This window comes from Nematolebias whitei, chromosome 4, assembly GCF_014905685.2.
Source record: "Nematolebias whitei isolate Nwh7 chromosome 4, NemWhi1, whole genome shotgun sequence".
Taxonomy (NCBI): domain Eukaryota; kingdom Metazoa; phylum Chordata; class Actinopteri; order Cyprinodontiformes; family Rivulidae; genus Nematolebias; species Nematolebias whitei.
In genome coordinates this window covers 53002862-53017309 of record NC_056501.1, presented here as the reverse complement: position 1 = coordinate 53017309, position 14448 = coordinate 53002862, and the positions used below count along the sequence as shown (strand labels likewise).

Genomic DNA, 14448 nt, shown 5'->3' with positions numbered 1-14448 from the left:
TATATCCTGATGCATGCTCAATAGTCCAGTATATCCTGATGCATGCACAATAATCCAGTATATCCTGATGCATGCTCAATAATCCAGTATATCCTGATGCATGCTCAATAATCCAGTATATCCTGATGCATGCTCAATAGTCCAGTATATCCTGATGCATGATCAGTAATCCAGTATATCCTGATGCATGCTCAATAATCCAGTATATTCTGATGCATGCTCAATAGTCCAGTATATCCTGATGCATTCTCAATAATCCAGTATATCCTGATGCATTCTCAATAATCCAGTATATTCTGATGCATGCTCAATAGTCCAGTATATTCTGATGCATGCTCAATAGTCCAGTATATCCTGATGCATTCTCAATAATCCAGTATATCCTGATGCATGCTCAATAGTCCAGTATATCCTGATGCATGCTGAATAATCCAGTTTATCCTGTCTGGTGTAGGAATGCCTTGAAATGGTCGAGGAGAGTCTGGAGGAGAGTGTCACTGCTTTAGAGGATGTCTGGATTTCCCTCCTGGATGATCTTTGCAACCTAATCATGAAGAAATGGAAGAAAATTACTCATTTCTGAAGTGTCATCATTGATGAATGCTCAATATTTTGATCTGCCCTGATCAATAGTAATCAATGAAAATCATAATACATCCTACATGTTACTATATTTTGGAGTGCCAGTAAATTTGAGCTGTTTTCTATATTTGTAACTGAAATTTCAAGAATCCCAAGTAATGTATATTTTATATTTTTGTAAATGATTTCCTAAATGTACTGTAATTATATTCCAAGGTCAAAATACTTCCGAAGCAGCACGACAGGAGAACATTATACAATAGAGGTACGAGTTCTCTCACCAGTGCTTTTGTTCATTTTCACTCTGCTTTTATCTCATGGTGCCGTTTTAATTTTGCAGTTTGAAAATCTGGTAGAAAGTGATGAGGTGAGTCTGATTTTATATTTTAAAACTTTTAATATGCAGAATACGTTTAACAACTTGTTGCATTTTCTTTTGGGTTTTCATTGTTCTGGTTTCTATGGCCCGGTTTGGACCGGCTGAGTGTTGAAATGAAAGCAGGACTGTACAGGTACTGTCAGGGGACTATAATCAGTTTCCCCCTGGGCACTTAAATTTAGATGAATAGAAAATAATATTATGCACTTATCTGTGCACTGAGATGGCAGCCATCCATTTTTCTTTCAGAGTAACTTGATTGTTGTGTGAGACAAACGATGCAGCACATTAGATTAATTTGACTGTGACATGTTGTTTGTTGCTTTTCAGGCCGAGAGCCCACAGCCCTGCCCCAGGTACGAAATCTGCTCTCTGTGGTCCCTTCAGCCCTAAAGGGATACTTTGCTCATTTTAAATAGGGGTTCTGTGAAAAGATTATCAACAGTTAATATCTTACCTGTTGTAGACAACCTTTAAACAACCTCAGTTTGAAGAAATAGACTTTAATTCTGATTGGATCAACAAAGTAATGGCTCATTCAAATTCAGCCAACACCAAAATGGATTGATGATGTCTTCAAACAACTCCACTCTCATTACCTTCATTTTTCTTCACATTATTTCATTGACTTTTACACTGTTGCTTGTTTCTCAATACAGGTTTTACATTTTTTACTTACAACTGGTTATTTGCAGTAACAAAAAGCACAATATTTAGAAAATGTCTAATGGACCAAATACCTTTTTCCATCCAGCATTCCAAATACAGGGACAGGGACACAAACAACACCTGTTTGTGAAAAGAGGATACATCCTAATGCTGCTCAATAATCCAGGTAGAAAAATCTAAAAAAGTTCAATCTGGTCCTCTGGACATTCAAAAAACAAAACAAAGCAAAAAAAATGTAGATACGTTTCGTCTCATCCGAAAGACTTCCTCAGTCTTAGGTGCTGTATTCAGCTCCAGGTCAGAGGTCACTCTTTCAGGGATGAAGATGTTCACATCCTGGACAGAGAGGAACGATGGTTTGAGAGAGGAGTAAAGGAGGCCATCTTTGTGAAAAGAAATCGTCCATCATTAAACAGGGGTGGAGCCTCCGGGTTCAATTGTCCCCCTCTTACAATGCTGTGATTGCTAGTATCACTCAGCCCTCTGTGAACAGTAAACAGCCATCAGGTGCTAATGATCCATTGTTAGGCTGATGGTCCTTCTTGATCATGTGATCAGCTGGTTTTGGTTGTCAGCAGCAAAACTGGTTGATCCACTCTGAGAAGGTGCTATTTAAGAGACTGAGCTGAATACAGCACCTCAGACTGAGGAAGTCCTTTGGATGAAAGATGTAACGTTTCTAGATTTTTTTGCTTTTTGTTTTTTGTTTCTTTGAATGTCCAGAGGACCAGATTGAACTTTTTTAGAAAAGAGGATACAGTTGCTTAACAGGGAGTCTGTTAACAACAAAGTCACATCTAAGAACAAAATCTATGCCTCCAATTTTTTTAAACAGACCTTTGTGAAGACAATACCAGATACTATTTCCATTCAATAAAAAAGATTTCAACCAGTTTATTTTTAGGGCCGCATTTAAACATTCAAAGTCAATGTCTTGTAAACCACCATCTTTAAAGTCTCTGACCATGTTTGCTTTCTTTAAGTAGTGGACTTGATTTTTCCAAATGAAATTAAAGTTTAACTGATTTATGACTTTAATGTATTTGTTGGGTATGGCCATAGAATATGCAGGGTATATACATCTAGACAGTGATTCCATTTTGGTCATACAGGTTCTCCTGAACAGTGTCAGATCTCTTTGAAGCATCTATTTAACGGGGATTTTCAGTTCTGGATTTTATTCTCTGGTAACAGTTTCACTGAGTTTAGCATCTTCAGTTATTCCAAGATATTTCACTGAGGATTTAATGGGAATGCCGTAAGCTTCTGTGAGATTAGAGTCATGAATCGCCATCACTTCACTTTTCTGTAATTTAACGTTACCATACCAATTTATTTATATAGCACTTAAAACAGCAACAAGGCCAACCAAAGTGCTGTACAAAAGAAAACAAACTTGCACAGCAGACAGGAAAACATAAAATAGAAATACAGATACAAATAGCAGCAGAAGCTAACTAAAATGGCCAACAGAGTAGAGTACAGACCGGACCAAAACAAATCACACCGTGTTAAAGGCAAGAGAATAGAAGTGGGTCTTCAAGCGAGACTTAAAGACTGAGAGTGTGGGAGCCTGCCGGACACTCAGTGGCAACTCATTCCACAGTCGTGGACCTGCAACAGAGAAAGCCCTGTCACCTCTGAGCTTACGACTGGTTTCTGGGACTGAGAGAAGCATCTGGTCTGCTGACCTCAGAGAGCGCGGTGGGACATATGGCTGCAGAAGATCAGTGAGATAGGATGGGGCGGAACTGTTCAGTGATTTAAAAACATACATGAGAATTTTGAAATGGATCCGAAGGTGAATGGGTAGCCAGTGCAGGGAGGCCAAAACTGGCGTGATGTGCTCTCTATAGCCTGTACCAGTTAAAAATCGGGCTGCAGCATTTTGGACCAGTTGTAGACGAGCAATGGAGGACTGACTGATTCCAAACAGAAGTGAATTGCAGTAATCAAGCCTAGATGTTATGAAGGCATGGATCACTGTCTCAAGGTTCTTTTTGGAGAGTATAGGCTTCAGCTTAGACAGCCGTCTCAGCTGAAAAAACAGGATTTGACCATCATTAACCAACGTTAACCCTGATGCTTTGGAAAATCTGTTAATTAACTCAAGAACTTTCGGGGGGTTGGTCTAGGCTCTTCAAAAAAATTATGGTGTCGTCAGCTAGTTGACTGATTATAATTTGGTCATCATAAACGTTCAGTTTTGGTATATTTGACTTTTTTATGAAGACAGCCATCACTTCAACGGCCAGGATGAAGAGGAAGGGGAAATATTGCAGCCCTGTTTTACTCTTCTATTACCGTATTTTCTGACGGACACGTCGCTCCGCCCTATAAGTCGCATCAGTCCATATTTGTCTAACGAAGTGGAAAAATCCATAAATATGTCGCTTCGCCGTATACGTCGCATTTATTATGCATCACCGCTGACAACCTGGAAATGTGGACCGGTGTTGTGCCGAAAACGAATGGGCCACTAAATGGCGACCGCAGGAGTGTGCACGGGAGGACTTTAACAAGAATTTAACAAGATTAACACTTACAATTATTTGTTTGCTCGAAATTATATTAAAATGTGTATCGATCTAACACGTTTGCTTAATAAATGTACTTTAAAGGTCAAATGAGCTGTATTTAAAAATAGTTTGCTGCCTCGGGTCTCGCAGTAAAATCACACAACGCAGCGTTCTTTTCACAGATCAGAGCAGGTTTCTCTAAAGATGACCAACGCTTACTTTAACTTTCGACGGGGGAAACAATAATAATTTGACGGAACACAGAATTTTGCGCATGCGTCCCAATACGACAACACTACGGCAAGCCGGCCGTAGTTAGCTTGTAGCTTCGCTACTTAGCTCTCGGAGAAAAGACTTGAACACTATTTACACAGTTTTCAACTCAAAAAAGTAACGATTAAGCTGACAACTGACTTTACTTCAGACACAGCGTTACTGCGGTTAGCCACTAGAAGACAGATCTCTATCGTAGGCTAAATGTCTACTGTTTCTACCGTGCACCGAATGTATCGCACATTCCTAACTCTAGTCTTAGCTTGTGCAAACTAGCTGCTAGCTTGGGTCCCGTCACACTTGAACTCAGTTTTTCTCCAAGTTGAGGTTGCTCTAAAAGCTATCTACATCAGGTGGGGGGGTTGTTTGTTCAGAACGTCTTTACAGAGCGTCACTTTGGTAAAATGGTCATAATTCCTTTAAAGCTTTGAGTTTTTCATATCTTCTCATTCTCTCATCAGGCCCATCGATGAAGATGAGCTCAAGCACCTCAAAGAACATCGTTACGCTGCAATCTCAGACAAGCAGGTCCTGATCGACCAAAAGATACAAGCTGAGGTAAGGTCAGGTTTCCCACAAGAATCTGTGTCTCTTAGAGTACCAGCCTCCATTATTTCATTTTATGTTTCGACTTGTTTTGGCTTACTTTTTTATTTGCTTCATTATGGTTCTTTTCTGTTTTGTAAATTTCTGTTTGTTTTAATTTTGTTTCTGCTCAGTTAGAGGCGCAAGAGGAGAAGTTGAGGCTAGAAGAGGAGGCTAGAAATGCCGGTCAGCGCGAGGCCGCCAGGCTGGCTCGTGAACGAAAACTGAAGGAGGTGAGGCAGCACTGAGCGCTCCCTTCAACCAGTTTACCGCTCGGCTAAAGTCACTTCTCCTCTAACCTGCTGTCCCTGTAGGTGGGCAATTGCAGCATTTCAAGTCCTCAGCCTTTTGTGTTGCTGTGGTACTTAGTGATGTGTAGTTTTTTTATTTCTCTTCAGGCACATAAGTATCTGTCACTTACCACAAACCACTTACTAGTACCCAAATTTCTACAAATTACCACTTTTCATGTACTTAGTAGTTAAAGAAAACATTTTACTCTCAAATGAAGAAATGTAAAAATGTTAATCCAGTTACATTTAAAGATAATTATTGACAAATTCAGTCTGATAAATAAATTATCAATGAATTATTATTAATTAAATAAATTTATCTGACAATAAAAAGTCTAGTTGTTGCTTATCTCATGATTAAAATGGTTGTTTTGCATCACAACATCTGGAAAAAACAACAACTTTTAATGGCAATTTTAAAACAAGTTTTACAAAAGTATAAAACTAGAAATGCTGAAAAAATATTAGTTTGACTCTCACCTTAATGTAATACTACAATATGTAGTTTTATATCAAATTAGAAAAATAAGAATATTTTTGGACTTATTAACATTTTTGTTTATGAAGGGTCACTACTGTTTTTTTCCAAAAATCTAAATGACATATTTTTTGCCCTATAAGGGGCCGTTTACACGACACGTATTTAGAGTGCATCCGCAGCTTTCTCTCTGCGGTTCTGTTCATTTACACGACACCAGTGGCCCCCTCTTTGAATCCAGAGGTTTCTGAACCCACCTCTCAGAGTGGAGGTTTTCGACTGACATCATGTAAACATCTCCCGCTGAGGCTTTGTGTTACACCACATGCGCACGCGCACACGCGGACAGACGCTATATTTCTATCAACAACATGGCGGCGGACACACTTCTTTCTGAGCTACAACTGATGGAATATATTTTTAATCTCGTATTTAAGTTTTCATTTTTAAATTTTTCATTCATTTCAATTTTATTTTAATCATCTTTGGGCCACAGCGAGAAAATCTGACTCAGACACTGATTGGTTGAGTTTTTAACAGATGAGGAATAAATGTACAACTGCTGTCAAAGCAGCAAAACGAAACTATTTCTTATCTCAGACCTCCAAAAATCTAAATGACCCTAACAGATTCTGGAAAATCATCAAATCTCTCTCAGGCACCCCCCAATCATCTGACCTCCCATCACAACTTCTCGTTAACTCTGTTCCTGTGTCAAATCAGCACGAGATCCTGAACTGTTTCAACAAACATTTTGTTGCTTCTGGTTCTTTATTTGACACAGTTACTAATGGAAAATCAGCCACTTCACTTAATAACCAAACTTCTACAAATCAAATCTCTCCTACAAGTCGATCCTCAGCTTCTCTTTTTCTCCATTCTCAGTCAGTGAGGTCAATAAACTGTTAAAAGATCTTGATCCTAAAAAATCTGCAGGTCCAGATGAACTTCCACCTTATTTCTTAAGGCTGGCTGCTCATATCATCACAGTCCCTGTGACCCACATCTTCAATCTCTCCATAAGACAAAACTCCATCCCAGACACTTGAAAACAGCCTTTGTTCTTCCTTTGCTGAAGGGAGGTGACCCCACCTCACTGAACAACTATGGACCAATCTCTAAACTCTGCATTTTAGTCAAGGTTCTAGAAAAACTATAAACTCTCAAATCAAAGATTACCTGGACTCATTTAACATCTTACCTCCACATCAATCTGGTTTCAGGAAACAACACAGCACAACCACTGCTTCACTGAAGGTTCTTAATGACGTTGTTGAAGCACTGGAAGCTAAAGATTATTGTGCTGCACTTTTCTTAGACCTGTCTAAAGATTCTGACACTGTGGATCAGAACATCTTGTGTCATAAACTCTCAGAAATCGGTTTCTCAGAACACACCATTAGTTGGTTCTCTAACTATCTTTCAGACCGGAGGCAATGTGTTCAACATAATGGTACTTCCTCCAGTTATTTAACAGTCAACAATGGTGTACCACAAGGCTCAGTCTTAGGACCCACCCTCTTTAAAATCTACATACATAATGTAGGTAAAAACATCCCTAATGCATCCATACATTTCTATGCTGATGACACAGTTGTTTATTGCCGAGCTAAAACTGTTGCTAAGGCTTTCCAGCTTTTGAAATCTGCATTCAACATCATCCAGACAGATTTGTTCCACCTCAAACTTGTCCTAAATGCCGAAAAAACCAAAGGGATGTTTTTTTCAAATAGGAAGTTGGTCCCAGCAGTTCTTCCTCCGATTTTATCCTCAAATAATAATAATAATAATAATGTCATCACAATGTCAGCACTGTATGTTTCCATACAATGGCGAAATTAGTCTCTGCATTTAACCCATCCACCACCAGGTGGTAAATGGTGTCCCCATTGAGTTTGTTGATTCCTATAAATATTTGTGCATCTTGGTCGACTCACATCTCTCTTTTAAGCTCCATGTGGAAAACTTGATAAAGAAACTGAAAATTAAACTGGGTTTCTTTTTCAGAAACAAATCCTGTCTAACCCTGAATGCTAGAAAACGCCTTGTATCTGTGACTTTCCTTCCCTCAATTGATTTTGGTGATATTATTTACATGAACGCTCCTACAAGAACCCTGCAGATGTTGGATGCTGCAGATGTTGGATGCTGCAGATGTTGGATGCTGTCTATCATGGTGCACTAAGATTCATAACTGGCTGTGATTATCGTACCCACCACTGCACCCAGTATTCACTGGTTAACTGGTCACCATTAACTTCACACAGACTCTCCCACTGGTACATTTTCATCTTTAAATCACTTCTTGGTCTGCTGCCTTCATACATCTCCTCCTACATGTCTCTGTGTGAGTGCAGCTACAGCGTGCGCTCTCAGGACATTATTACCTGCAGTGTTCCCTCAGTGAGGACTGAACTAGGCAAAAGGGCCTTCTCCTACTCCGCTCCTGTTTCCTGGAATATCTTATAAAAAGATTTGAAGCTCTCGACCTTTGACCTCTCTAAGTGGCTTTAAGAATCTGTTGGACTCCTGGCAGGGACCAATGCAGACATGTTCCTGTTTTTAGTTTTCTGTATTCGCCTTAGAATCTAGCTGTTTTTTGTTCCTTTTTTTGCCATTTTATTTGTAAAAAAAAAAGAAAATCTGTATGCCTCTTGTAGATGAACATATACTGTGATATATTCATAAATTAAACGGATTCTTTCATTTTTCTGGACTGAATAATATCGCGCATTGAATAATTAAATGTAACGTGAGACGTTAATTTTCTTTGACCCATCAAATGAATGCGGTCATTTATTAACAGAATCAAAGTTTAACATCAAACATTTACATTAATTTGGCAAATTGATTTCAACAACAACATAATTAATTAGCAAGCTTTACAATTAGGAAAACCATACGGCCATGATTTCCTCACTTCAAGCATTACAACAGACATTTCTGAAAATATCTGGATTAATTACCAGCTAGATAGAAGAGTTTAAAGATGGAAATGAAGTTTAAATTGAGAGAGAAGATGGATGAGGGGTTGTTATGTGTCGGTATAAGAACGGCACTCTCCATCCGAACCCAGTTTCGCCCCGGTACGCTTCGGTAGGAAATCGACTCGTTACCTCTCTGAAGATGAATCAGCTGGTACGGAGTTCCATTTAACGCTACCATTTCCAGCGTCTCCGTAGGATGGTTGGGAAACGTCCGGAGTAGTGACGGTACTTAGTGCAGCACACGTTCACCTCTCGGTTGGGCTCACATGAGTTGTGAGTCCGTCAGAGGCTCCACTCAGATGTGGAGGATTGCATAATTCCCACAAGACTCGGAAGAACTGCGGATCATGTCTGAACCTCCTGTTCTCTCCAGCACTTTTTCTGTTCGGTTTTGCTCTCCGAACTGAACTGCTCTCCCACCGCACTCTCTGCACTCTACTGCACACTACTGGAACTAGGAAGTGCAGACATTTAAAGAGTTCTGTTTCCGGTTCATTTGGGAAGTCCTGATGGGCCGAAATAGCTAATCAGGGGTGTGTTTTTGTGACGTAAGAGGTCACTAGAAGTCAGAAAAACAGAAAAATTGTTTTGGAACAGACAGAAGATGTTTTTGAGACAGACGAGAGAAATGTTTAGGCGAGTTAGGGGAAAACAGGTGCCAGCTTCTCTATTTATGTCTGAGAGGATTTAAAAACATGACAGTTCGTTCCAACAACTTGTCTTGCGTTTGTCTCCAACCTTGGACCAACTTACACTTGCTCATTTCAGACAGAAAATCAGAAAATGCATAATTCGTTTGTAACACATTCTAACTTGATTTCTACTTTGAATGAGGATTAAAAATTCATTAATACTGTTTCACAGTTGATTTAAAATGAGTGGTTCACTTCACATTTAAAAATGGTTTGAACTAAACACACTTTGATTATCAAGAAAATAGTAATGATAATAAAAAGAGAGTGTTCTTTCAATTGATCAGTGCAGGACACTTAGAAAGTCTCTGGATGAACTTAATCTTGTGTTTCTGGACTCAAATCAATGAAATACAATTCTTGTCCCAGGAAGGCCCTCAAGGCCAGATTTGACCTGAGGCTTAGTTCACTACACTCTTTATGATTGTCTGTTGTCGTCGCTGTTGTCCATTGTTGTCATCACTCTTTGTAAATGAGTACTCGAGGCTCAATGGGATTTACCAGTCTAAATAAAGGTTGAATGAATTAATCTACACCTGAGTGTAGCTGCTGTGACCAACATCTATGTTGGGAAGAGACACAGTTGAATTCAGTTCTAATATCACTGTATTGAATGAGGCAGGCGGATATTTCACACGTCACGCTGCACTATAACACACTAAATGTGCATATAATAACAGTTTAACAATAGTAAACAGTATTAATGTTAGCGTGGGAGATGCACTACATTGCCAAAAGTATTTGCTCATCCATCCAAATGATCTGAATCAGGTGTTCCAAACTCTTCCATGGCCACAGGTGTATAAAATGAAGCACCTAGGCAAGCAGACTTTTTTTTTTTTACAAACGTTTGTGAAAGAATGGGTCGCTCTCAGGAGCTCAGTGAATTCCAGCGTGGAACTGATAAGATGCCACCTATGAAACAAATCCAGTTGTGAAATTTCTTCGCTCCTAAATATTCCACAGTCAACTGTCAGCTGTGTTATAAGAAAATGGAAGTGTTTGGGAACGACAGTAACTCAGCCATGAAGTCGTAGGTCACGTCAACTGATGGAGCGGGGTCAGAGGATGCTGAAGTGCATAGTGCAAAGAGGTCGCCAACTTCCTGCAGAGTCAATCACTACAGACCTCCAAACTTCATGTGGCCTTCAGATTAGCTCAAGAACAGTGCACAGAGAGCTTCATGAATGGGTTTCCATGGTCGAACAGCTGCATCCAAACCATACGTCACCAAGTGCAATGTAAAGCGTCAGATGCAGTGGTGTAAAGCACGCCGCCACTGGACTCTAGAGCAGTGGAGGCGTGTTCTCTGGAGTGTTGAATCACGCTTCTCCATCTGGCCATCTGATAGACGAGTCTGGGTTGGGTGGTTGCCAGGAGAACGGTACTTGTCTGACTGCAGTGTGCCTAGTGTAAAGTATGGTGGAGGGGGGATTATGGTGTGGGGTTGTTTTTCCGGAGCTGGGCTTGGCCCCTTAGTTCCAGTGAAAGGAACTCTGACTGCTTCAGCATACCAAGACATTTTGGACAATTACATGCTCCCAACTTTTTGGGAACAGTTTTGGAGCTGGCCCCTTCCTCTTCCAACATGACTGTGCACCAGTGCACAAAGCAAGGTCCATAAAGACATGGATGCAGAGTCTGGTGTGGAAGAACTTGACTGGCCTGCACAGAATCCTGACCTCAACCCGACAGAACATCTTGGGGATGAATTAGAGCGGAGATTGAGAGCCAGGCCTGAGAGCCAGGCCTTCTCGTCCAACATCAGTATGTGACCTCACAAATGTGCTTCTGGAAGAATGATCAGAAAACCCCATGAACACACTCCTAAACCTGTGAACAGCCTTCTTAGAAGAGTTGAAGCTGTTCTAGCTGCAAAGGCTGGACCAACATCATATTGAACCCTATAGATTAGGAATGGGATGTCACTTAAGCTCATATGTGAGTCAAGGCAGGAGAGCAAATACTTTTGGCAATATAGTGTATATAATGAAGTTATCCGAGCTAAATGAAGCTATCTGGACTCATGATTTAAACGATGCAAAACATGCTGTGTGTTATTAAAGTTGAAAATGAAGACATCAGGTTTAATTTTTATTTATTGTTATTCAACACCACAGACTGTATGTCACACAAACACTGATAATTAAACTGAACACACGATTAAAAACAAGTTAACTGAACTGTAAACTGCATTAATGAACTGGACTCTGCTCTGTTTTCATCCTAGAATATGGATACTGGCGACATGTTGTTCATCTGGCTCGTTCAGGCTGTCACTCCTTTGATTAATGCAGCTTAAAACATCCAGTGGATTGTAAAAAAGAAATGAGGGGAATTTTATATGAGTAGTTCATCCAACAGCTCTCTCTTCAACGTCCTCCTGCAGTGCACCTGGGCTGAGGCTCGTTCAGAACCGGTCCGCCTGGTGGAGACAGCTTCTCCTCGCAGGAAAAAATAAAAACTCAGTTGGTTGTTTTGTAACCGAAGTAAACACAAGCTAACATTATTAAGAACGTTGATTTACCTGCTGTAAATCAGCTACTGATTATCACGGCGTAAAGTCCGACATCGTTGACTCGTTCTGGTCCTCTCAGCGACCGGTGTGGAGCTGTTTGACGAAGCGGTCCCGCTTGGCGTCAAATCTGTCGACTCTTATCTAAAATCCAGCTTTAACTTGTTGTTAAGTTGTTGTTAGCTGAACTTTTAGTCCAGAGGAAAGGAGCAGGCCAAGGCAGCACACATGCGCATTAGGTGAAGGTACAAAATTCACAGCACCATCTAATGACCTGACATGGTAACTACAGCAGATTTGGGAGGGTGGGGGGGATTCCTCCGGATGCATGTAAACCCAAAATCCGACCGTGTCAGCGCGGATCTTTTCCTCTAAATTAACATACGAATAACCTATGTTTCCCCCAACCGTGTCCATGTAAATTTTTTTCATTTTTTTTTTCATTTAGCCTTTATTTATCCAGGTTAGTCTCATTGAGCCACGAGAACTCATTTTCAAGAGAGACCTGTTTAGGGAGCACATGGTGGGGTTAAGGGCCTTGCTCATGGGCCCAGGTTGGGGCGAATGAGGGTGGGGGCAGGTGTGGGTGTTTCACCTACCCCACCCACAATTTTGATGTTGTCGGGGCCGGGGCGTGAACCGGCGATCTTCGGATCACAAGCCCACCTCTCTAACCTCTGTGCCACCACTCCCCCTAAATAGGGCCTAAGTCACATTTTTTTGCATAATTTGCATGCCCTGTTACTTATACGCAGAAGCAACGTATTTAGGGATTGTTTCCCATATTTATAAACCAGTTCTTGGCTGAGATATGACCATTTTCATTCATTATGACTGAAAATATTGAACACTACCATTTTCAGCCGCTGGATGGCAATCGAGTAGTATGGCATGCCATTGTATCATGTAATAGGTAAAAGTGTCTATTAATGACACGATTGGCTTGCCTTCTACCTACATCCAGCTCGCTTGCAGCAAACGTCAAATCGGCTTCATTTCGCTGCACCGCCCCGGCAAAATGCAGCTGATTTGACCTTCAAAGTGCATTTATTAAGGAAAAGTTAGACTGAGAAACACCTTTGCTATAATGTCGAGCAAACAAACAATTGTTTTAGGTGCTTATCATGCTAAATTTTGAAGAAATGTGCAGTGTTCCTCCTTCCTGATTTCCTCCCTCAGCAAACTCCCGGAGCACCAAGGCAGCCAATAATTTTTAAAATACAGCTGACTTGATTGTTAAAGTCATTTCATTAAGTAAAAGTTCAACTGAGACACATCTTTACTATAATTTTGAGAAAACAAATAATTATTTTTAGGTGTTTATCTTGTTCAATTTGAAGAAATGCGCAGTGACTCATCCCCCTGCGTTCTACTGCTAATCGTGTTTTGAAATGCAGCTGATTTGACCTTCAAAGTGCATTTATTAAGGAAAAGTTAGACTGAGACACACCTTTACAATAATTTTGAGCAAACAAATAATTGTTTTTAAGTGTTAATCTTGTTAAATTCTTGTTAAAGTCCTCCCTTGCATGCTCCCGTGGCCACCATTTAGCAGCCATTCGATTTTTGGTGCAACACCGGCCCACATTTCTGGGTTGTCAGCGGTGACGCGTAACAAACGCGATACATCAGCAGTGTTTCATAATACACTGCCTGGCCAAAAAAAAGTTGCCACCTGGATTTAACTGAGCAAATGGGTATGAGCCTCCAATTGGATAATTACTGCGTGGGTGATTATCTTTCAGCTGCAACAAGAACAACAGTAGCACTCAGGGCTGTGTTTAATATTGAAAGTAAGAACATTTTCACACACAGACAATGTGAAGGGAACTCAATGGACTGGGACTGAACAGCTGTGTAGCCTTAAGAAATCCACTAATCAGTAGGGATGCACCGATCCACTTTTTTTAACTTCCGATCCGATCCCGATACCTAAATCTAGATATCGACCGATACGGATCCAGTTCCGATATCATCATTGATTTTATATGAGGCTGTAATAATCTCCTCTCAAGTACAATGTGTACAAATATATGCATGCATGTCCACAAAGGCAACTTGAGGTAAGTTTTATTAATGTTGGATAAGTTTTAAAGTTAGGATTAAATTCTGCTAAAACAAAACATGTTTCTTTTTATTCCTAGTTTTAAAGTGGATATTAAAGTGATTAATTTAAGTGATTGCTTGTTTAAAGTTTTTTTATTTTTTAAATAAGGGGGAGATATAATTTTTTTTCTTCTTTCTGCACTCTTTTCAGTCAATGTTTTCTTTTTGATGATTTTGTTTTTTTAATTTTATTTCTTTTAAATGAATGAATAAATTAATTAAATAAAACAATTAAATGGCTTCAAACATCTGCTAAGTTCATGGCATAAACCAACAGACATGTTCCTGTTTTTAGTATTTTAATTCACTTTATAATGTAGCTGTTTATGTTTTTAATATATATAATTTTCTAATCATGTTTTTTATGATT

At 39.9% G+C, this 14448-nt stretch overlaps 1 protein-coding gene across 1 annotated transcript in view; it reads left to right on the top strand.

Annotated features, from left to right (window-relative positions):
* Positions 1–14448, top strand: part of ap1ar (adaptor related protein complex 1 associated regulatory protein) — a 20284-nt gene that overhangs the window by 1641 nt on the left and 4195 nt on the right. Inside the window, exons 2-6 of the mRNA XM_037676037.1 lie at positions 799–847; positions 923–949; positions 1292–1317; positions 4884–4980; positions 5142–5240. Of these exons, the coding sequence (XP_037531965.1) occupies positions 799–847; positions 923–949; positions 1292–1317; positions 4884–4980; positions 5142–5240 (298 nt within the window). The remainder of the gene's footprint in view (positions 1–798; positions 848–922; positions 950–1291; positions 1318–4883; positions 4981–5141; positions 5241–14448) is intronic.